General features: G+C 45.3%; 1 protein-coding gene across 2 annotated transcripts in view; it reads left to right on the top strand.

Annotated features, from left to right (window-relative positions):
* SEC6 overlaps positions 1-25,443 on the top strand; it is a 44,946-nt gene that overhangs the window by 8,371 nt on the left and 11,132 nt on the right. For both annotated transcript variants that reach the window (XM_078579231.1, XM_078579232.1), the window contains 11 exons: positions 419-511; positions 2,258-2,284; positions 7,859-7,966; positions 8,177-8,315; positions 8,411-8,455; positions 9,129-9,184; positions 13,714-13,822; positions 13,981-14,121; positions 14,236-14,415; positions 20,992-21,075; positions 21,178-21,264. In XM_078579231.1, coding sequence (XP_078435357.1) covers positions 419-511; positions 2,258-2,284; positions 7,859-7,966; positions 8,177-8,315; positions 8,411-8,455; positions 9,129-9,184; positions 13,714-13,822; positions 13,981-14,121; positions 14,236-14,415; positions 20,992-21,075; positions 21,178-21,264 — 1,069 coding nt within the window. The remainder of the gene's footprint in view (positions 1-418; positions 512-2,257; positions 2,285-7,858; positions 7,967-8,176; positions 8,316-8,410; positions 8,456-9,128; positions 9,185-13,713; positions 13,823-13,980; positions 14,122-14,235; positions 14,416-20,991; positions 21,076-21,177; positions 21,265-25,443) is intronic.

The raw sequence follows: 25,443 nt of genomic DNA, 5'->3' as shown, positions 1-25,443 counted from the left end.
TTCTTGAAGTGGACACCTTGTACATGATTACCGTGTACATGAGTCATAACATAAAGGGCACCCCATAAGTGTTTTATTTTTGAAGAAACATAGAAGAGATCACGCAAAATCGGTGACCCTCCCGTTGTGATGTATAAATATGAACGTTAAGTACATAAATGGTTTATTTTAAAAAAAAAGTACATAAATGGAATTTTTATCTGACTGTCTACTCAATTTTTTTTGAAATTCTCAAGTAGCTGCAATTTTTTTCTGTATTTCAATTTTTTCACGTAATAAATAATTGGAAATGATTGTTCTCTCTGTCGTCAATGATTGAAATATGTCAAGAACGTGGGAAAGTTTTTTCCATCTCTTAGGGGTCCAAGTGTTTCTGTATTGTTTCCCTAGGTTCTGAATTCAAGAACATTTTACGCAGAGAATATTTTGAGGATGTAGACCGAACGTGGGAAACATTTGAGAAAACATTATGGGGACATATCGGTAACTTCTTTAATCTGGCTAAAGAAAGGTAATCTGTTATTTCTCATATTTCTACTTCTAGAATCACACTTTGGAAGCCTTATATTCATTTGTTTGTGTGATGCTGTGGAATTTGGTGCTATCTGATGCGGGTTTTTCTGGCATGTGAATCTAACCTTATTAGTTGTGCCAGTCTCGTATTCTTCTTTATTCTTTTATGTTTTAGTTAAAGTCTCTTCTCAAGTGAGCCTAATACTTATGATAACCCTGGCTTGTCTGTTTTTAAGTGACAGTTTATGCATGTGTTTTAAATTACCCAAATTCTTTGGCCTTTGACCCTCAAGATATAATGGGTATTTAAGCCCAGACCTGCTCAGCTGGAATGAGGTTTTCCCTTCTGTAAACCCTGAATGCAAAATTATGCAGGCAGGGCATCGAGGGGACAAAGCTTAAAAGCCTCTGATACGATCCTTGATCTAGGTTCGTATCGGAAGGAGGTTGGAGGACGAGGGAAGGTAGAAGTTCCCCGGGTAGAGAGGTGAAACAGGAATGGTAGAGGGCGGGCCTAGCAGAGGGGGTAGGGATTGGCCGAGGACGAGCCGCCTGGAGATGCAGTGAGGAAGAGACGATCTCGAGAACGGGGATCGTAGAGGGAGAAAGGGAGACTAGGCCTAGATGAGGAGAGGGGGAGACAAGTCACTACTTCATTCTTCTTCTTCTTTCTTTGCTGCCCTCCTAAAGGGAGAGCATCCCTATTTAATGGGAAATACATAATAGCAAATGACTACAACGCCCCTGTGGGCTAATGACGCAACCTTAGTACACGAACGATGTAGGAACACAACTTGAGTCCACAAGCCTTGCTCTACTTGAAGGAGCTAAGTCCTGAATCCACAGAACTAGCCTCTCCAACCCTTGAGTCCACAAGGGGTTGTACTTGAATCCACAAACACACAAGCACTCTCTAACAAAGAGAACACTCAGAGGGGAGAAACAACAGTTTCAACAAGACAATAGATTTCAATAATGCTCATTCAGGGGTACATGGGGGCCTTATATAGGCCACAAGAAGTGCAGGGTCGTCCATAATGACTGTACCCTTGATAAGACAAGTCTAAGCATTGAGAAAAACAAATCTAACAAGCTAAAACAGAGGATAAGCAGCCTCTCAGGCCCAGCAGAGATATCCTGTAGATTCTGGGGCCTGTAGAAGCTGTCAGGAGATATTTGTGTGGCTCAAGAAGATCCTGATGGGACAAAACAGAAGATATGCAGATCTGACAAGTTAGAGCAGAGATCCTGGCAGAAGAAGAATCTGGCAGAGGATTCTATCAAAAGATCTTGTCAGACGAAATCCTGTCAGAGATAATCCTGTGAGAAGATCTTGTCAGAGAAAATCCTGTCAGAGGATTTTGAGGGGCTCTAGGTATATTTCTGCAGATTCTGTTAGTTCTAGAAGAATCTCCTTCTTGGGCCACAACTTGCTAATGGGCTTCAGAAAATGGGCTTCTGGGCTACATCAGCTAACATGACTAAACTACCCCTATGATCCTATCAGCCTCATAGACTAATTTTTTTATTAGAACTTTCTTTAAAATAAATTATATTTTTCTGCCTGTTGCACCTATTTCAGAAATATTATTTATTCTGTAAATATTATTTTGTAAATAAATTGTATTGCATTTATTTTTTAATCTTTTGCACTTAAGTGAACATCATTGCCTTGTGATTAAGATCATTAAGTCCTGATGCTTCTTTGATTTAACCTGTGTATTTTTTGTTGTCTCTTTTGTAGTCCTCAGACTCTCGTCAGGGCATTAAGGTGCGTTAAACCGTAAATATTTTCACAGTTCAGTACCACATTTATGTGACTCTTACGTTTCTTAAATCACTTTCATGAATATTCCTATAATTAAGATATTTCATTGTACTTTCTTATTCTTCTCACATGGTTCCATGGGGAGTTCAGTATATGGCCATGGTAACAATGTTGTGTGGCCTCTCTTTGGGGGGAGTTATGTAGAGCAGTATTTTCCTTTCAGGGGCTCCCACTGCTGTTTGGGGTAATTTCTACGTAACACTAGGTACATGGGATTGACTTAATGGAGCTGGTGGCTGAGACTCAGTATCAGGTGGCTAAACTTGGATGGCTGAATTCTCGGTTTAGCAGAGCCCTTTTTGAAAATCAAGCAGCCTTCACCAGCGCAGCTGAAGTCTTTGACTATATCAGAATTAGTAGTGGAGTCAACCCCTGTGAGAGAATGCTCTGTAGTCAATGGGCAAGAGAATTTACTGAGTCGGCCACTTGTAGCTGCATGCCAGCGCGACCTGGATAATGGCACCGGGCCATACATCAGTTGTGAAACAGAGGTACAGCGCCTCGTTTCATCCTATCATTCTCTCCTGACCTGGGCTGGAGTATCGCCTCCGGTACTGTCCCCTGCAGGGCTTGTGTGGCCGTGGTCAAACCCACCGTGCGTCAGCTAGACCTTGGCCAAGGGTGGGAACCCAAGCCTTCCAGTTCAACTCACCGTAGTTGTGGGCTAGGAGGCACCACACCTCACCTTGCCAAGGCCACCTTTGCCAGCCTTGCAGCTGGAATGTCAAATCAGCCGCTTATGTTCTGTCGTGCCTGCGCGCTCGCGGTCGATCCCGCTGTTTGCTTGTGTGTCTTCGGCAAAGGATGCACTCCAATGCCTCCTCCGGATCTGACAACCTATGTGCAGCGTCCAGAGGCCGTGGTAGCAAGCATGAGGTCTCCCTGGTCTGCCAATGTTTTGCTCAAAGACCGGCATCGACTCCATATATGTCGTCACCTAAGGCCAGGACGGGCGTCGCCGTCTGTAGTGGCATGTCTGCCGTCACTGGGAAGACCATGCACACACACAGACCAGCTGCGCATGCAGCATTGTTGGTTGCCACCATCGCCAATAGCGTGCTTAGCATTGCTGCTCTTGTTGACTGGTAGCAAGACACCCAATCCATGTGGGACGCCACCGGGAGCGCAATCAGATGGCACCTCTTCGCCATGCGCAACGGCGCTAAGGGACACACCCATGGGCACCCCAATCTCTCACATGGCAGCCGCACCGCTGTTGTAGTGTTGGGTGCATGGCCGCTGCTACAAAACCCAAACAGATTGGGGGCCTCACTCAGCTTCATTGGATCTGGGTCCTCCATTTCAGATGCAGGGCTGCAGGAAATGGGACCCAAATAATGTATTTACACACCAAGAAGTATGTAGGGGGTCCACTTGCAGTCCCATGTGGACAGGTTCCTGTGCTCCATTAATCTGATGGATGTGTGCTTGCTCTCAAGGCCTTTGTTTGACCACACCCCCATTGTGTGGAAGAAGCAGGACGGATAAATCCTGGTGGTCATCACAGTCTGGACAGGTTGCCACCACACTCTGGCTGCCTACAAAGCTAGCAGGCTTTAGCAACATCTCGGGAGCCAGGAAACACATTTGGGAGGAGAGGAACAAAAGGTGGACAGACACCTTGGTAGGCCTCAAACAGTTGGATGACCTAGAAGACACGAGCGTGTTATCAGAAGCAGAGTCGAAGGGACAGAATAATATTGTGAAACAGTAGTCAAGGAAGACACGGAAGTGGAGATGGATTGGAGTACAAATGTCACCACAGATATGGCAGAAAGGGGCCACCACCAACACCAGTTTTTCTCACTTCATGACAAAGGGGAGGAGGAGATCAAACCAAATGCTGAAGTTGAAGTTGGGTAGTTAAGAATTTGTGCGGCCATGGTCAGTAGGTGGAACACTGGCGTAGCACTTTCACGGTTTTTCCAGGGAAACAGAAAGGGAGCAGAGGAGGGGCCAACAGGGTGACGCGCAAGCAGCAGGTCGCTTTGGTGAGGCCCTTGGCAATGAACGAAGTAAAGGTGGCAATTAAGGGGCTAAATGGAGAAGGAGCTCCGGGTCTTGATGGCTTTTCTATGTTCTTATGCAGTGAGATCTGGGTATGGTTGAAGCAGAGGTTATGACCATATTGGAGGAGTTTTGGAGGGGTAACTAAGGCTTGGGCAGCTAGAGAGGTCACATCTATTCCTTCTACCAATACGAAGGGGCCGATAGAGTTTGCGACCTTCAACCCATTTCACTGTCCTATTCCATTTATCTCATCATGATGAAAGTTCTAGCCTTCAGACTACTGAAGGTGATTGGTGATCTCGTCGAGCCCTTCCAGTCTACTTTCATACCAGACAGATCATTAGTTGATGGTGCAATGGAGGCAGGTGAAATCCTAGGGGGGTGTTAGAGAAAGGGGAGTAAAGGCTTCATGTGGAAAGCTGGTATTACAAAAGCCTAAGACTCTATTGATTGGGTTTTCCTGTGGGTCTTTGGTACAAGGACCTGTACCTTTATCCAAGATTCAGGGACAATAGATCAACTTCAACGAAAATCCAAATGTCGAAACTAAGTTCAAGATTCCTTGCAATCAAATTGAGTCCACGAAGGCCAAGAACTCAGAGTGAAGATCAGGATTGGAGGATGAGAAGATACAAGAAGAATAGGAGGGAATCGGCCTTATTTCCCTCCCCTCTAGTTGCAGAGCTCTCCCACGACCAGCTAGCCGAGCACGGCTCTTTCCCTCTGATCGGGAATTGAAATATTTATTCGGGTACTCCCGACCTCACTATTTATAACTCCTTTGGCATGTGCCAACTTCCATGCGTGAGCCTCCTTAAGATGAAGTCCCTTAGCTTTCCTTCTTTGGTAAGTTCTATTGAAGAATTTATTAGTCTCTATGAGGAAGAGAGGATTCCCAGCATAGTGGGTGCAATTGGTTAGGAGATGTGTTATGTCCCAGTCATTCTTAGTGTTGGTGAATGGGAAACAAGGAGGGTGGAGCAACCCATAACGGGGGTTAGGTAGGGATGCTCTTTGGCGTTGTTACCATTCATCATGTCAGTGGATGCCTTGGCCAAGTGTACTATCAATGTATGTGTTGGATTCAAGCGCTTACCGACTGTGCTAAAAGCTATAGCTAATAGCAAGGGCGCTACTTTTCATCTTTAAGCAGGATGTTATTCTTCAACAGTGTGACCTCATGACTTGCTGCAGGGTATTCAGACTATGGGCTTCCCAACAGGCATTCCGGTACTGCAATAAGTAGGCAACACCACCTTTTTCATAGAAGGCTCTGTGGAGGAAGCTAGATATCTCTCCATGGTGTTAGACTTTTTGGGAGATTTTTAAGGTTTGCATATAAATCGAGCAAAATCAGCCTTCGTAGGTTTTGGTGTATCACAGGTGGAAGAGGTACAATGCTCCGGGCCTTTGGGGATGCCCATTGGGACGGTACCCATGCACTATTTGGGACTACCACTGATAAGGGAAAGCCTTTTACGCATGGATTGGACTCAATTGATGGAGAGGGTGGAGAGGAGTCTGGAGGGCTGGCAGAGCCGTGTGCTTTTTAGAGTGGCGCTGCGTGATACTGCTGCAATCACTGTTAACTCGGTCATTTTGTTATTTCACCTCTCAGCATTGAAGTTTATCTCCTCTCTGGCCCTAATTAGAGGGTAATCTCCTCTCCGGTAGAGCACGAGACGGTTTTTCATCAAGTCTTGAGGTTCTTTGAAGCCCGACGAGGGGGCGGATCATTATTTGGCTACAGGACAAATGACTGATTGGCCTGAGGTACATTACTGGAGTTTCCACGCCTATTCCATCTGGCAAGGTACCCTCAAGCATCAGTTAAAGAATGTTGGTATGACACATGGAAGGCGATTTGAAGGGCATTCTTTTAGACCAGAGAGTGGAAGAACTGCTACAGTAAGATTTATTACACTTATAGCCTTCGAGCAGGAGGGAGGATGGCTGTTTGTGGCGAGGCACAGTCTTCTCGGATGGGGATGCATACAAGAAGATCTGAAAGGGCCCAATGGAAGAGGAGTCTACCATCTTTATCTCTCGCCTCCTATGGAAGCAAAAGGCTCCTTAAAGTGAGGTTTTTTATGGTTACTCTTTAGGAGGTGAGTCATAGCCCAAGTCCTCTTGAAACTCCTGTTCCCAGTTACATTGGTATTGTGTCTCATGTGCACACAGGGAGAAGAGGATTATTCTCACCTTTACTTTGAGTGTCGTTTCCCTGGCAATCTGGACTCCGCAGAAGCTTGGGGGGGCAAATGTGTCTTGTGATGAGGCCTGTTGGAGCTTGATCCACAGAGGCATGAGCAGCGACGTATGGAACGGGGAAGGGTCCTCGCCGAATTATGAGCGAAGCTACACCACAATGAGGTTATATTGTTGTATTGATGGACAGCGTCCTGCATGATCTTGAGAGCTTTAGTTCACTTTGGTTTTGGATGGAGTGAAGGTTGGAGAGAGGACCATTTTGGTCCATCATGTATTTCACTTTGATATTTATTATTAAATGGGTTTTTTTTTGTTTTGGAGAATGATTAAAGCGGTCAACTGACAAAGCGGTAACCACCCAAAGTTACATGTGAAGAGAGCTAAAGCTCTTCTCTTACATGGTGAACTGCTCCCTTATCTGATTACACCTCGAAGGAGCCATGATGCCATGAGGCCCTCAACCTTGTGGGGGGGGCCGTCCTCAGACACCTTACACCCCCTTAATATTGCCTCATCGCAGTGTAGCCATATTGCGCGAGCACTGTCACCATTCGGCCCCCCTCCTCCCTTCTCCTAGGTCCCCCTTCCCTTATGAACTCCGAACATACCACCTACGATGTCACATTCGCCGCCAGCTGCGCTTGGTGGCCCAAATCGAGCGAGCGATCTTCACTCTTTTCTTCAAAAAATACTTTTTCCTAAAGACTTATTCCTGAAGTTGGTGGGAAATCTCGTTTAAAATAGTTCATGTTAAGCCCCTGGCATGAATGATGAGAATGCAGATGTCTGGAAAACAGAACTTCTGCTAACTCTTTGAAACATAACCTTTTTAATCAGAAAGCTTTCTGCAATTAGTCATACCCATATCCATATTGTTTCTTTTTTGAATTACACCCATATCCATATTGTATCAGCAACCAATGGAAACATGTGTTCCCTTAAATGATTCAAGGGCATGTTAATGAAAGACAGAGCTGCATAGAGTACCAGAAGACAAGATTTCGAGTTGATTAATAATGGAAAGAATTACAGCTTGACAGTTAACTATAATTGTCACGGCATCATCCATTCATACTGTTCAAGCAAATAGGACACATGCATTCATTTGTTCATATTTCCATCAATTATATCCTTGTGGCAAAAATTATGTCAATTCTTCATGCCATATCATGCATCGAAGTTAGTTACCTCTTCAATTTTTACTCCTTGACTTCAAGATCTGGAAATATTTTGTTGCATTGGATGGGCTCTATTTGATCTGCAGTGAAAACTTTCCCATTCTTTGATTACTTGCAGAGTAGTTGAGATGCAGGAGATTCTGGATCAACAGCTGGCTGAGGAAGCAGCTGAGGCTGAAGGTGCCGGTAGTATGGCATCAATTGCCAATCCACGGAGATCTAACAAGTATGTTCTTCCTGAATTTTCTCATCTTATTCATATTATTTCTCATAATTCTCTCAACACATATATGTTTCGTTCACCTAATGGTTTTAGGATTTTTTTTTTTTTTGAATTTATAATTTTAATCTCGTGCCCCTGACAATTCTGTCAAATTTTATGCTGGTGTTCCTTGATTGTGTAAAACATGCAAAGCGATGCATTCTTCTTTTACAGGAAAGGTGGGGGAGTGACTGCTTCCCCAAGGAATATTGTTCAAGAGAAATTAAAGGCGCAAGGGAAAGGCTACAAAGATAAATGCTATGAGCAAATTGGGAAATCTGTTGAAGAACGGTTCAACAATTTGCTATCAAAGGTATTTTTTCACAATGCAGTTTTAAGATTTTTTACTTGTTAAGTTATTTTATCAATTCCCCTGTATAAATTCTTAAAGATTTGCTAATTTTCCAGCTTGTGTTTGATGATCTGAAAGCTGCGTTGGAAGAGGCAAGAAAGGTAAAATTATGGTGTGTATATGTTTGGTTGGTCCTTATTAGAACTATGTTACCAGTGAGAAGAGACGATGCTAAACTCTGAGTAGCTCCTGTAGCCATAATAGGTACTTCTTGGGAGTATTCGTGGCTGCTTCAAAATATATACTTCTGCTGTTAAGAGTTGTCCGTTAATAAGAGAGTCCAAGTTCAATGCGCTTGGATGTGAATATATAAGAGCATGTGCTTAACTCGCCTCCAAAGAACCCATGGAGATGAACTTAATCTAACTATTGTGCGATAAAAAACTTATTTATCTGAAGAGCACCACTTTCCTACTCTTTTTTCCCTGGAGGTATATTGGGGGTAAGTTGAGACACCAATTTTTAATTACCTTTGTGAGCCAAGAGGCCTAGCTTGATTCCTCATTTTGTTAATATGGCTTCTATAAGGCTGTGAAGCTTGCATGACACTTGATAATCTCCTATTTATTAGAGGATATTTACTTCATTTCATGGTTTACGTCGCCTTCTTGATTCGATTTTTATTCTTTTAACATAATTCTTCACAATATTTAACAGGATTTTGCATTGAAGTCTTTGTTGTATTAGAATATGAATTTACATTTTCTTTATGTTCTGAAGATAGATTTACTTTCTGATTCAATGTAACTGGAAAACACACCATTTTTTTACTAGATCGGTGATGAGCTCGGTGATATCTATGATCATGTTGCTCCATGCTTCCCTCCGAGGTTTGAAGTCATTTTATCACCTTTTTCCCTAGCCATTTTTCTTTGCCACCCTTTTTTTGTCTTGCCCTTATTTGTTTATGTTAATTGGAAAAAACCTTCCAGTTCAGCACTAGACGATTTGAAATTTTTAGGTGCTGAGCCCATTAACTCGTGATTTTTTCTGGACCTCTTCCTCCTCATCTCCAGACAGTACTGTATCAGCATCAAAGTTCCTCTGCATTTTTTTGCATACCTTGTCCTAATTTTATTCCTGTTCTTCAACTGAAATCTTTCTTGTACTACATTTGAACTACTTAGATATTGAAGTAAAATTTTGTTGTGCAAAACATCTCCGCAAGGATATGTTTTTAATGTGAAAAATCTGGAGTTTGTAGGGTATTGAATGGACACAAAATGCTTGAAGAAGACCTTGGATCAAAAACTTCGAACAATGGCCACCCAGATCTCCTGCATCTAGGTGCAGAAACAGACCAGGAAACAGGAATTTTTTTTGTTTTTAAGAAACGGGAAACCTGAATTAGGACCAAACTTCCAGGCCCACACTTCAAGAAGATGGTGTCCAAGCTGGGCATGATTAACATCTGGAACCATCTTGGAGGAGTTTTAATGATGGCGATTCTGAGTAACCGTGTGTGTTCCTCTTTTGTTCTCCATTTATTTGTACTTAAGTGGGCTAAATCAATAACCAGCCTGGTCCGCTCTCTTTTATTTCTGTTTTCTGCATGTGGCACTAAACTCACTTATGAGTTATTTTGCTTGACCATGTGTTTACTTGACCATGGGCTTGCCCAATTTATAAAGTGGTATTTTATTCAGTGGTTCTCTTGGATTAGAGTAATCTCTTCCATGTAGAAAGACCTACACGCCTGGAGAGTGAAGGAGGTTCCATTGGAGAGAATCTCACACTGGCCTATTTCATAGTTAGGGACCGCACTAGCAGAACATTTTCGAGTCTTTTCCCAACAGGGACCCCTACGTGAATGGAAATGGGGTGGCAGTAGAGCCACCAAAGTGACGGAGAGCCAGCAGGCTGAACTGACTAGACCTTTCACTGTGGAGGAAGTGAAAGCTGCCATCAAGGGGCTAAATGGAGAAGGCGCACAAGGTCTGGACGGATTCCTGGTCTTCTTTTTTTGCGAGTTTTGGGAAATCCTTGATGCAGACGTTATGGGCACGTTGACGGAGTTTTGCTGTGGCAATTATGGTATGGAGCGATTAAACCGATCACATCTTTTACTACTAGCCAAATGCCAAGGGGCTTCTCGAATAGGCGACTTTCGTCCTATAGCTCTCACAAACTTCATCTACCTCATATTGGCAAAGGTACTAGCTAATTGACTTCGGCAAGTGATCGGAAATTTGGTCGGACCTTTTCAATCCGCATTCATCCCTGGGCGACAGTGGATCAACAGCGCAGTAGTGGCAGGGGAAATCATAGCAGCTTGGCAGAGAGAGGGCAGGAAAGGCTTTATGTGGAAAGTTGATTTCACTAAGGCATACGATACGCTTGATTGGGAATTCTTATGGTCTTCGATGAGGAGGAGGAACTTTCCGAGGGAATGTATATAATGGGTGAGAAGGTGTGTGACGTCACATTCTTTCTTGGTTCTATTGAATGGTAAACCAGAGGGAGGTTGGATCCAAGCTCAAAGAGGAATTAGATAGGGTTGCCCACTGGCCCCGCTTTTATTTGTCCAAGCAGTGGATGCCCTGGCCATCTGTACGGCCAAGATATGAGCACGGGGCAAGCTGAAAGGCTTCCAATCCGCAAGCTTCCCAACGGGTATACCGGTACTGCAGATGACGCTACATTCTTCATGGAAGACTCAGTGGAGGAAGCCCAAAATCTGTCAATGCTATTAGACCTCTTCACAGATTTCTCAGGTCTTCAGGTCAACTGTTCCAAATCCGCTTTCGTGGGATTTGGTCTTACATCGGAGGAGGATGTTCAATGCTCAGAAGCTCTGGGGAGTCCCATTGGAACACTTCCGATGCATTATCTGGTGTTACCCCGGAAGAGGGGGCGCCTAATAGCGGCGGACCCCGGTGGTCGAGAAGGTGGAGAAGCGATTCGAGGGATGGCAGACCCCGGTGTTATCTCGAGCAGGGCGTTTGATATTGATGAGATCAGTTCTATTGGCAATACCAATATTTTACCTCTCAGTCTTCAAGTTGCTTAAGGGGATTGGATGTCAATTGGAAGCATTGATGAAGCGATTCTTCTGGAACGGGCCTGGGTCAATAATTGGCCCTGCATCAGCAAGGGTATCATGGGGGGTGGTGTGCTGACCAGTTGAATATGGCGGGCTGGGAGTACCACATCTGCAATCCATGAACATGGCACTGCTAACTAAATGGGTGGTCAAGATTATGGGACCGGAGGAGGACATGGTCACGAAAGTATTAAGAGATATGTACGGCACATGGTTGAATTGGGAGCAGCGATCGACCCCAGGCTTCTGGCTTTTGGCAGGGCTTGGGCCAAATTTTCCAGCGAAGCCAAGGGTTATACCCAAATTAGGGGATGGAGTGTGTTTTTGCTATTGGCTAGATGACTGGCCAACAGGAGGTTCGATGTGGGAAGCTTTCCCCCGACTATTTGCATTTTCTAGGAACCCACAAGCATCGGTGAAAGACTGTAGGGACGGCACATGGAATTCAATCTTCTAGGATGCACTGTCTGAACAGAGATTGGAAGATATCCTGAACATGCAACAAACCATAGTGGATCTACGGCCATCAATGGGATAAGGGACATCTGGGTATGGAGGGGAGTCCAGGGGTCAGTTCGCGAAGTGCATAAGCAGACCCAGGGGAGTACGACAGAAGATGCAGACGTTATCCATACATGTAGATGCCTATGGAAGCAGACGGTATTGTTGAAAGTGCGAATTTTTGGGTGGCTGCTTATTAGACGTCGAGTTATGACATGTTCTCTGAAGGCGCATGATCCCGGACACATCAATTGAGTGTCCCATGTGCGGCCTTGGAGAGGAAGATTGTTCTCACCTGTTTTTTGAGTGTCCTTTTGCGCAGGCCATTTGGAGAGCACAGCAGCTGAGAGGGGTGGACGTGACGTCAGATGACGAGTGATGGAAGTCCCTCAAGAGAGGGAGGGGTAGAGGACGGTTGAGCTGGGGAAGGGTCCTCGCGGTGCTCTGGATGTTGTGGCTACACTGCAACGAGGTGATATTTAAGGGAAAGACTGCGTCGCTGGAATCGGTGCTACGTGATGTGGAGAAGTGTATATCCTACTGGTGCAGTAGAGACATAAAGGAGGGAAAAAGGGCCAGGCGGGTCGAACATGTTCTATGTCACGATCTTAGTTATCAATAGTAATTTTGGGTTGACTGACAGCCGGACTGCTCTATTTACATTGTTATTTCCTTTTTAATGTTTACTTTCTATTTTTTGTAATTTTCGTTTTTAGACTAATGGGCCTCACTATCGGCCCAATACGTGTATCTTTTAACCTGGTATTTAAACCAGGCTTGAATAGTGAACGAGATGGGGTTTTCTGTTGTTAAAGAAGAAGCCTATTCTTGTTTTAGGGTTTCCACCAGTCTGTTGGAGACACCTATGTCCATGGATGACATTGACCACCGTGTTCGAGTGGTCTTCCCTCTTTTCACGAAAAAAAACCCATCGATTTACATACTCGTCTCAAAGTCACATATAACCATTCCATGCAATTTTACACAAAGAAGGTAAAAGTGGCAGATTTGTTTGAACGAGCTTTATTGGTCTAAGGGTTTTCAATAAGGGATTAATTCTCTGATTTGAAGTAATTTGGTCTTTTGTCTTCTGTATGTTGCTTTTCAAGTAATCTGATGGAAGCCAACGGTGAAGTCCACTAATTCAAATGAATTTCCTATGGAATCATGTACTGAATCTCAGTAGTCTTATTTAAGAACCTGTTCCAATTCCCTTTCGAGTAGAGAGAGACAAAGCTGCCAACATAGCTCCAACCTCTGTCTGGTGGCAGCAACCTTGGGGCAAGCAAGCCAACATAGCTCCAGATAGCTGAGTGCCCTCCTTGTAACTTAAGCTTCCAGGAAATGACAATGCCTTTTCTTTATATAGGCCCTTTATATAGGCCCTCCCCCTTTATATAGGGCCTTCTCGATAGGCCCTTTTTTCCCGATCACTTTTGGTGTCACGACCACTTTGGCCAGTATGACTTTCACTGTGTTGACTCGCTTCCTCTTTATTTCTGCTTTTGTCAGCGTGTGTGGCATTCACATGCTGATCTGGTTAGCTCCTGGATTATCGATCCCTATTAGTGGGTCTTTTTCCTTTTTCTTCTTCACATACGTTTTCCAATGGACATTAACATTACCCCTTTTAACTTTATCTGCATTAGGGCAGATTATTGCGTCTTTTGTCTTTTCTAAAATTGTGAGAGAAAGGATAACTCGCCGAGTTGTGATGTGCCATCTGAAGCTTTATGTGCTTTGATCTGTTTATCAGCCTACATGTTGATGATTCTCTCTACTCATTCGTAATCTAGTTTCTTTTGATGACCACAGATATGAAATTTTTCAACTTCTGGTCAATCTCTATACTGAGAGGTTTATTCAGATGCTTCGACTTCTCAGCAACAGGGCAAATTCTCTGTCTAATATTGAAATTTTGAAGGTAATGCAATTGTTAATCGTTTTGCTTGTTTAGAATGCAATGACCATTGCGTCTCATAAAAATCCATCCGGCATCTGCCTGGTTACTTCAGTTTCCTTGATTGAATTTGGCTATAATCATAGCTTATCTAAATCTTTTGGAAAATTGCAATTTTCCAGGTGACGGGTTGGGTGGTTGAGTACCAAGAGTCGCTGATTGAACTTGGAGTTGATGAGTCTTTGGCGCAAGTTTGTTCTGAAAGTGGTGCCATGGATCCTCTTATGAATGCATATGTTGAACGAGTGCAGGAAACTACGCAGGTGAAGAACGATTCGTTAACTAATGGGCATCAATGACCTTGGGAATTGTAGAAAAGGGAGAGTTATCAAAAACTAAAGATAAAATGATCTTCAATAATTATTTCATTTTTGCAGAAATGGTACACAAATATTCTAGATGCTGACAAGAAACATCCACCAAAGAAGACTGAAGATGGGAAGCTATATACACCAGCCCCTGTTGAAGTCTTTAGAATTTTAGGAGAGCATGTGCAGACTGTCCGTGAGGACAGTACGGATGTAATGGTCTATCGCATCGCTCTTGCTGTCATACAGGTGATATCACCTTCCTGCCACAATCACTTTTATTCCTCAAATATTATCTCTGATTTTCTTCATCATCAATACCATTTCGGAGACACTGGAGAAAACTGGAGGGCTGGGGGGAGAGGATTCAAGAAGAGAGAGAGAGGTTGGGGAGATCGGCGATTCTTGGGGCTTCTTGGTCTGCGATTCTTGGGAGCGAGAAATTGGTGATCAGTGATTCTTGGGGCTTCTCGGCAATTCTTGGGAGCGAGAGATTGGCGATCAGCGTTTCTTGGGGGCTCTTGATCGGCGATCGTGACGATCCTGAGCAGGAGATTGTTGGAAGATCCTGAACGGAGATCGGCAATTCTTGGGGATCTTGGGGCTTCTTGATCGGCATTTATTGGGAGCGGGAGATTGGCGAGCGGCGATTCTTGGGGCTTCTCCGCCTGCAATTCTTGGGAGGGGGATATTGGCAATCAGTGATTCCTGGGGCTTCTAGGTCATCAATTCTTGGGAGCAGGAGATTGACGATCGGTGTTTATTGGGGCTTCTTGATCGGCGATCGTTACAATCCTGAGTGGGAGATGGGTGGACGATCCTGAATGGGCGATTGGCAATTCTTGAGGCTTCTCGATCGGTGACCCCGGTGACCCCGTGACTTCGGCGACCCCGCGACTTCGGCGACCCCGCGAACTCAACGACAAGCGACACCGTGACAGATGTCTATCCGACAGATGTCCCGGAGCAGACTCCTCCGACGCGACAACCAACGTGGTGTAGGCAGTCGCGCAGTACAGGGCGGCGGGAGGGAAAGCCATTGCGAGTTCCAACCTATACAAGTTGCCCAACGCGAGGCTAGCCGCTGCTGTGAACAAGGTGGGAAGAAGATCCAGAGGTTTGGGGCGCTTAGCTGAAGAGAAGTTCGTTGCTGCGAAAATTGCAACTGTGCAAGGGGTTTTGGCCGCGACAGATGGGACACTGGGGGGCCCCTTTGAGGGGTCTCTTGCCACGAAATACTTTTGCAGGAGGACTCATCTCTCCCGCACGTCGGACATCCACGCAGGGCACACACACAAAGAAGATATGAAGAGAGAGAAGACTCGAGCATACACAGCCAAATGGTGGGCCTCACGCACGCACAGAGGGAGATGACCATAACATTGACACGATGGAGCGGCCCAATGGTTTCTGCGCAATAGGTGGGCCCCTCGCGAGCACAAAGCCATTGGCACGTGCAGGCCACGGCCAAGTTGAACATCGAGCGGGGAGTCATGGAGTAGCCCATGGAGGAAGACATATAAGACAACCGGGAGTGCCGCAGCCTATTCAGAGGGCTAGAGGAGCGGAGCAAGGGAGTTTGCAAGAGTTGCACCGACAGATACCATACTAGAGAGACAAGACCGTGGACAGGGGGATGACCACAATCAAGTCAAGACGTGCAAATCATCCACACCGGCAGTCCACGGCACCCACCCACCAAGATATGACGAAGCCCAAGGCACAGATGGGCGACCACCGGAATGGTGGGAGACCAACCAGCCATTCACCTGTAGACACTCACAGAGCCAGAACAGCAAATACATCGGAAGTGGAGGATGGGTGGGTGAGAGTCGGGCCACGAAGACGAAGAAACTCTTACCGAGTCGTGCATATTAACAAGGAAGAAAAGGAAGAATTCTGCTACAGATGCCTGAAGGATGGACATAGAGTGCGGGAGTGCCGAAGCAGTGTGGTATGCCGAAAGTGTACGGGGATTGGACATCGACAAACAGAATGTCCTAAGAGACCTAGAGAAGGGGTCAAGACTCTTGCCACCACATCGATGGGTGAGGGGGAGCAGCTCACCAACCAGCTGTTGATGCTCGTACGCCAGTTGGAGCAATGAGAAGTCAGCTGGGGGCCCACGTGGGCTGCCTTGTTGGGGAGGTCACACAAGGAGTCCCCACATTACATGAAATACGGAGGGAACTACTGGAAAAATTTCCAGCCCTTGACAAAGCTGAGCTTTGGCCCCTCGAGTGCGGGCATTTCTTCCTTCGTGGGGCTCCGATGGCAGTGTATATTGGTGCAATAGGCTGGATGCAAGAAACTGAAGGAGGGGTGCAGATGAAATGGCGTCGAGTCCTCCCAAGCAAAGGATCATCAAGTAGTCTCATCAGCACATCTATCATTGAAGCTCGGGGGATTCCTGTGGGTTACAACTGTTCGACCCCTGGGTATCTTTAGACGTGTCATCTCCGATGGTTTAGGGTCAGGAGACCCGAATAAGGTAATCCTGAAGGTTGAAGGAACCCACGCAGGCACTCCGCCTATCCTCAATATCTGGGGCCCGGATGGCATTTTTGAATTCAGAATTGCCTCAGTTCTGCTTCTGCCGCCGCCGCCACCACCGCAGATGGAGAAACAACCGGGCGAGAAAACCCAAGCGCATCCAAAGGCCTCTATTTTTTTGACTGGGAGCTGATGTCAGGCCTGAAGGAAGCAGAGATCCTCTCGGAGAGCCCCAAAACCGCCGCCTCCACGGAGATGAAGAACAATAGAATAGGAGGGAGCCTACAAGTCGGCGGAGACATACATCATACATACTCCACCAACTTAGAGTACCGAAGGCCAGAGTCACAAGGTGTAGAGGAGTCAAAACTCCAAGAACAAAGGGAGACAGGAGGCGACAAGAGCCCGAATGGGGCGGCTGCAAAGGGTAGATGGGTTGGCAGGAAGGGAAGGTCTTGAGAACTCGGATTGTGTACCAATCTTGGGAGATGATATGACAAGAAGGGTAACAGAAGCCGGAGAAAGCAGCAAAGCAGCGGGCAGGTGCTCACTGCCAAGCAAAAAAGGGAGAGCAAGGTCCAGAAATCCTTGTATACAAGTGCAAGAAACTAGGCGTCCATCATGAGAGAAGAATCACTGTGTGGGCAAGGGCCGGTAAAAGCGGGCGATTGCTAATAGCGGCGGAGAGTCTGACGAGAAACAACACCAAGACAAAGCATGGGGTGAAGGGTGAAGCCGAGTCTGGGGGGAAAGAAAAGGAGACCATGGGACTATCAAGCAGGAGGATCACAGAGGCCGACAAACGTCGAAAGGACATCGAAGAAGATGCTCTTAAGAATCCCTGTGCTAGAGTGATGGTGTCAACGGTGGGACTGAAACTGACACTGGGTAACGAAGGGGGCAAAGAAGGTTTACCATGAAGTGCATCTCATGGAATGTCAGAGGCCTTCGGGACGGGTGGTGGGAGGCTATCTGAGAGAATGGGGGCCCTCAGTTGCATGCTTACAGGAAGCGATGCTGGAATACTGTGAGCCTAAGGAATGGAACACAGTGGTTCGAGGCTTCCTGGAGGGTTTTTTGGCAGTCAATGCGGTCGTACGGTCCGGTGGAGTGGTGGTAGCATGGAACAAAGCCATGTTCTCCAAAGTGGCTACGTGGACAGGGCAGTTTGCCGCAGCAGTCAAATTGAAGCACACAAGCGACAACTTCGAAATGGTCATAGCCTCTATATACGGCCCAGCAAATGCCCAACGTAGAAGGGAACTATGGACGGAGATGGCTGAGTTAACAGACACGTTCAACGGGTGCCCCATGTTGTTGGGTGGCGACTTCAACGTGACATTAGAGGCTAAGGATCGACCAAATGAAGCCGGAGGGAGAGATGTTGACTCGAAAGACTTTTGGGATTTCATTGCAAAGACATCACTACAAGAAATGGGGCCTTCTGACTGCATATATACGTGGAGAAGTGCAACGGGACGAAACAGGATTTTGCGTCTGGACCGGTTTCTGTGCTCTGTTGAGCTCGTGGAGCGATTTCCACTAGTGGACGTGAGTTCACTTTCGCGCCCTCTCTCTGATGAGACAACCAGGAAACCCACCTATCTCAAGGTAGACAAATCGTGGCTGCAAGAGGTTGGCTTCAAAGAAGAGGTGCATGAAAAATGGCGCTCACTGCCCCAACTACGATCAGCAATGGAAACATTAGCCAACAAAATATACGAGCTGCGGCAACATTTTGTGGAGTTTTGCGAGCGAGTACACGAGCACAGAAAGAAGACAATAAATAGGCTATGTTCAGAATCAAATAACTAGATGATCTCGAGGACATACAATTTTTGGAAGAAGAAGAATCATACGAACGAAGGAAGTGGAGGGGAGTGATAGCCATGGAAGACAAGAAACTCGAGATGGATTGGAGACAGTGGTCCAGACAACTATGACTACAAGCTGGTGATGCAAACACGAGTTTTTTCCACTAAGCAGCAAACGGGAGACGTCGGACCAACAGAATTTGGAAATTGACGGTCGGAGGTCATGAGTATGTCAGAGCCCAGCTGGTGGGCCGTGCAGTTGCAGATCACTTCCGCACTTTCTATGAGAAAGGTAGACGCAATACATGGATGTTGTGCGGAAAGGGGGCTCGGACTTTGGACCCCTCACACAAGAAGTTGATTCATCTGTTTTCAGAGGAAGAGTTCAAGGAGGCAATAAAATGCCTCAATGGTGAAGGGGCGCCAGGCCCAGACAGATTGCCAGTTTTCTTGTATAATGTATTCTGGGAGTTGGTGAAACTAAATGTGATGGCCACGTCTGAAGAGTTCCAACAAGGGACATGCAGTATGGAGATACTAAATCGGGCATATTTGGTTCTACTCCCCAAGCAGCTAGGTGCGGAACAAATCGAGGACTTCAGACCAATCTTTTTGTCTAACTCCATATACCTTATCATTGCAAAGGTATTGGCAAACAGATTGAGAGAGGTGATTGGGGAACTTCTGGGACCCTCCTAATCAACGTTAATTCCGGGCTGTTTACTGGTTGATAGTGCCGTAGCAGCAGGCAACATCCTAGCAACATGGAAACGAGATGGAACTAAAGGTCTCATGTGGAAGGTTGATTTTGCCAAGGCATATGACACGCTTGGGATTCCTCTGGGTGTCAATGAAAATGAGAGGCTTCCCGAAAGAATGAGTCACATGGATGAAAAGATGCATCACAACACATTCCTTCTCAGCGTTGGTGAATGGAAGGCTGGAAGGCAGGCGTATACAACTGCAAAGGGGGGTGAGGCAAGGGTGCCCGCTCCAACCCTTTTGTTTGTGCTAGCGGTTGATGCACTTGCCACATGCACTAATCTAGCATGTACACATGGTCTTTTAAAGGGTTATCAAACCGCTAGTGTCCCTATGGGTATCCCGTTACTGCAGTACGCGGACGACAATACTTTTTTTGTAGGCCCATACCAAACATGGCAGTTGCATGGGATACCGTATGCAGGCCCATACCAAACATGGCAGACTAGGAGTATTGCATATCCAAAGCATGAATGCGGCATTATTAGCAAAGTGGGTGACTAGGATCATGCAACCAAGTGATGACCTCACCATTCGGATCTTGAGAGACAAGTATGTTTGGGGATTGAACTGGGATAAGAAAATAGCCCCAATAAAGGGGGCGTCAGCGTTTTGGCAAGGCCTCAGACAAATCTCCCCCAAGGTTCAGGAGTTCTACTCTGTCCGAATAGGCGATCGCTCTCTTTAAATTCTGGACAGACCCCTGGTCGTAGCGCGGCCCCTTGCGAGAAGAATTCCCTTGGCTATTTGCACTTGTGCAATGCCCCGAGGCTACAGTAGGTGAATGCTGGGACAGTACCTGGAATCCGAAGGTTGAAGGTGCCTTGTCAGACCAATGACTAACTGATTTTATTGGGCTTGCAACAAGCTCTTAACAGATCCACCCTAACCCGGGGGAATTAGATGGTTGGGATTAGACAAGAGCTCCTTTCTCAGTGGGGAAAGCCTATGCACAGATCCGACAGGGGAACGAGGAAGACAAAAATATGATCCAAGGGTGTCGAGACATCTGGCATCTTAAGGTTCCGCTTAAGTCCAAGATTTTTGGATGGCTCTTGCTCGGAAAGAGATTAACGATCCGCGTCTTTCTCAAGAGGATGTATCCAGATGCCCCGACGGTATGCGTGTTGTGCACGAGAGATGATGAAGATTGTAATCATTTATTTTTTGGATGCCCTTTCGCACGCACAGTTTGGGCCACCCAAGCACAGTTGGCGGTGAACATGTGATCAGAAGAGGCCTTTTGGGAGTCCATGTAGAGGACCGGTCCCAGACATAGAGAAGTGGGGGGCCGAACGCTGACAGTACTCTGGGGAATCTGGCTACACAGAAATGAGGTGATTTTCCAAGGAGGGAAGGCCTCTACAGGTGGGCTCGCCCATGAGATAGAAGGTCTCATAGCATCATGGTTTTCTTCGTGACGGGGATGAAGAGGGAAGAGGGAAATACATACATGCAATAGAGTCCTGGGGCTCAAACCATGTACTTGTCAGGTGGTTACCGAGTTGTTCGGGTGACCGACTCATGTTTTTTTTTAAAAAAATCATCAATACTATTTCTCATTCCTTGTTCACTATTCATCTCTTCCATCTAATTTTTTTTGTATTAAGTTCTTTTAAATTCATGAAAATGTCAGGTCTAGGGGGCCAGTTGTTAAAGTTAGTTCTAGGGTTCCAGACCTTTACCTGAGTTTTTACTGATAGGAATTGCTTTCTATTATCTTGTTACTCAGATGTTCTTTGTGATTTGTCTTTAGATAATGATTGACTTTCAAGCTGCTGAAAGACAGAGGCTGGACGAACCATCTTCTGATATTGGATTAGAATCTTTGTGTGCATTGGTTGGTATTTTTCCTCATGTTGCAGTTAACACAATTTAATTATTTTGTACTATTTAACAAGCCTCGTCCCTGTCGTTTTCTTCATGTGTTTCTTCTTTTCAGATCAACAACAATCTGCACTGCTATGAACTTTCATCAGAACTGAGCAACAGCACTCTAGAAGCTCTTCCGTCTAACTATGCCGAACAGGTTTTCATATGATGTGTTTTATTTTTTTCTGAAGATCTCATTTAATATATATATTTAAAAAACCTAATTTAATTTAAATTAGGATACATTAGGATGTTAAGCTTTTTTGTCTCTGACAATTCGAACTTATTTTGTGTTGGTTTGAGGTTTCTGTGCTTGTGACATCGCCTATGTTACAGCCTTTCGATGTTAGGCCTGTTTAAATATTTGTTTTATTCGCACCAGCTCGTATCAATGGGAAAGTGATTCAGATGATGGAGTCCAGAGAGTAGTGGTACGATCTCCATCGTATCTGGGGTAATTATAGTAATTCTTCTTTTCATTAGTCTTCCACTTTTGATAGTTGTAGCCCTCCTTGTCATAGCACAGCAAAGGATCATTTGAAGTTATCAATTATATCCTCCCTCCCTCCCTATTGATTCATCCCTCTTCTCCTCTCTGCCCCATGCAGATAGTTTTTCCTGCAAGCATTGGATGCAGCATTCCTTGCGATACTCCTTCTAATGCCCTCTATCCTCTTCTACATTTCCCTTTCTCATTGTTTTCTCTGTCCCTCTTCTTAGTTGTGGAAACATAAATTGAAGTGTTGTAGAAGTTTATTGAAGAATTATCATTATTTGCCGTCCCTCTCTCACTTCCTGGTCCTTCTGAACCCCCTTCTTATTCCTAACAGCCAACCTTCCTAGCAGAATTCCAGGAAGCTCCTCTCCGTGGGTCTTCCTAGTGGATGGCCAATGGAGGTGGCAACAGAGGACTGATGGTGATAACCTAGTTATAGAATGGAGGTAATGGAGTTCAAAGATTGACGACATATTTGGGGACCACAGGCAAAGTTTAATGAAGAAGATGGAAGCCATGGTGGGTGCATGGCCCACCAGCAGATCGCCAGCAGCCCTATGTGGACATAGCAATGCAAAGTTCATGGCCTCATCATCAGGAGAAGGCAACACACATCCCAAAAGTGGCAGCAAAAACAACTATTATTGGAGAAGACTTGGAGGGAGACAACACTTACTCCAAGATGGAGGCGGCAACATTGGGCTCACGGCCCAGTTTGCTAGCAGGGGACAAGTCCATTCTTATTTGATGGGCCGGACCAGTAGCATTGTGTCATGGGCATATGGGCATGGGAATGACCTACCTGGCTGACAATGTCGTGCAGGGTTTATAGGAGATGGTAGAGAAAGGAAGGCAGGTTCCCAACGGGTGGCAGTGGTGAGTCTCCATGGATTTCTGAACCAATCAACAGTCCAATAGGGGTGCAGACTGATGAAGATTGGTAAAGGTGAAATCACGCTGAGCCAAAGTGTACATGGGCGGAGGATATTGGATCAAATTTTGACAGTGCAGGTGGGGAATCATGAATGTCCTAGGGCACATGCAGTGGGTGGCGCTCATCACTTCAGGGTTGTAGCTAGATGAGGGGCCTGAAGCCGGCGGAGTGGTAGAGGGGCAACCGTGGTCACATAGGAGCAGGAGACTGCTCTTGTGAGACATTTCTTTGTGTACAAGGTGCAGGAGGCAGTACAGGGGTTAAATGGAGAAAGGGCATTGGGTCTAGACATATTTCCTGTATTCTTCTTCTGGGAGTTTTGGGAGCTCGTCAACCCAGAGGTCATGGATATAACCAGGTTCATGTGGAAAGTTGATTTTGCAAAGGCGTATTATCTCAATTGGAATCCTTATGGTCTTCAATGAGGATGAGAGGCTTTCCTGTTGAATGGGCATCAGGGTCGCCTGTGGGGCTATCAGTTCTTTCAGGAATTCCACCTCTCGGTCTTTAATGGGCCAATGGGGTTTGGAAAGCGTCTGCAATGAGGAGGTTTTTTTGGAGAGGATCTAGATTCTAGACTAAGGGGGGGATGTTTTTGGTCTCCTGGATTATAATGTGTTGGGGGTTCTCCATCTACAATCCATGAATTTGGCACTGTTGACAAAAGTTAAATAGGTGGAAAGAATTATAAGTTCCGTGAAGGGTCTGGCTCTGAAAACTTAAAAAAAAAAGGATCTGGCTCTGAATGTCTTGAAGGACAGTTATTGCCTTGGAGCTGGATTGCGAGAGGTGTGCGGTTAAAGTTCGAAGGATATCTCCATTTTCGCGCGACAGGAGACAATTCTTCCCTTGCACCCAGGAATTTTTCATTGCCAAACTAGGAGATAGCTCCATTTTTAGATATTTACTAGATGATTTGTCAGCTAGAGGTATGGTGCAAGTGGAATTTCCAAGACTTTATGTCCTTGCTCAGAATCCTTACACCTTGGTCAGAGAATGTTGGGATGGAGCATGGAACCCAATCTTGAAAGGGGCTTTCTTGGTGCAGAGGGTTAGAGATATGATGAACATGCACCACGTGCTCATACATCCTAGACCTTTGAGCAGGACATGAGACGGCTAGAAGTGGCGTGGCACCACTTTTTCTATCAGAGATGCCTACATGAAAATCAGGGTGTGAGTATCAGAGCATCCGACAACCATTACCACATGTGGCTTGTTGTGGAAGCAAAAAGTTCACACAAAGGTGAGGAATTTTGGTCGGTTGTTAATGAGGTGGCAACTAATGATTCGGGCCTGCGGAAAAATAATGTTCCCGGATGCCTTAGAATGTGTTATGTGCATGTCATCTTTTCTTTGAATGTCAGTTTTATGAGGTGATATGAACATTGTAGCAGATCCAGGAGGTGGATGTCTCTTCTGACATGGCCTTCTGGCGCTATATCAGGAAAGGCAGATCTAAGCAAAAGATAGAATGGGGAAGGCTTCTCACGGCTCTAACGGCAATCTGGCTGCACCACAATGGAGTAGTGTTAAATGAGAGGGGGGCCTCAAAGAAGAACATTCTTCATTACATGGCATCTCTTATGGTGCACTGCTTTAGAAGGTAGTGAAGAGAGAACCAGTTTAATCATCATCTGTATTGAACATTTATCTATTTTAATAGCAATGAGTTGATCAGGAAAGGCAGATCTAAGCAAAAGATAGAATGGGGAAGGCTTCTCACGGCTCTAACGGCAATCTGGCTGCACCACAATGGAGTAGTGTTAAATGAGAGGGGGGCCTCAAAGAAGAACATTCTTCATTACATGGCATCTCTTATGGTGCACTGCTTTAGAAGGTAGTGAAGAGAGAACCAGTTTAATCATCATCTGTATTGAACATTTATCTATTTTAATAGCAATGAGTTGATCACTTTTCTTGGACGATCTTCCTTTTTTTGAAAAGATCTTTTGGATATAGCCAGAAAGTTGTATCATTTAGCAGGCTAAATCCTCTTGCTTTCTGGGTTTAGCCACACTGGAACATGTTTCTCACTAATGGTGGCTGACACCTGTTTCAGTAGATGTAATCTAGATTCCTTGTTATGCTCAATCACATAAGAGGGGCAGAAGGAGTCTAGATAGATGTTAGATTGCATGCACTATTTTCATTAATGCTTAATTGGTGTTTTTGGTTCGGTATCTTTCATAATTTTTGGATGAAAGATGTTTAATCTTCTACATAAATACTTATATTTTGTTTTAACAATAGGTGGTTTTCATCTGAAAAAAAATATTTTCTTGAATGCAGCCAAGATCCTCTTCTACATAAATAATTATTTTCTCGATCCATCTCATAGAACTGCCAGGGTATGGTATGAATAAAAGCACCGCAAAGAAAAAATTATGAAGGGGAAAAATAATGGAGGAATATACAAGGATACATCAGAGCTTAATCCACCTACACCTAGTGAGAGGGATCCAAGATGGATGGGGTGAATAGGCACATCCTTCTCTGTTCGAGGTGCTTATGTAAGGCTCGGGCGTAGATACATAGTACAAGAACCAAGGACTATCTGCAGATATCACAACATTTGGAAACAAAAGATTCCTTGTAAGATGAGATTCTTTTGTTGGCTGCTCCCTTGGCGGAGACTAGTGACAAAGATTGTCAAGAAGAGGGGGATGCCTCGGTGGGATGCCTTATATGTGCAAGTGGTGTAAAAGATTGCACCCATCTTTTCATCAAATACTCGTTTGCCCTAGCAGTGTAGACCCACCAGCCAACCACAAGGGTGGATGTCTCCTCAGAGGTCTTCTAGTACTCTCTACAAAGTGGTACACTTAGGGGGCGAATGACCCTTCCCCATTCCATAATGAAGCCCCAACATGTCTCATCGGAAGCCACGTCCACCCTGGTGATTT

Source organism: Wolffia australiana, chromosome 8 (genome assembly GCF_029677425.1).
Source record: "Wolffia australiana isolate 7733 chromosome 8, ASM2967742v1".
In the NCBI taxonomy this organism is placed as follows: Eukaryota; Viridiplantae; Streptophyta; class Magnoliopsida; order Alismatales; family Araceae; genus Wolffia; species Wolffia australiana.
Note: the sequence above shows the minus strand (reverse complement) of the source record. Positions and strands in the feature narration are given on the sequence as shown.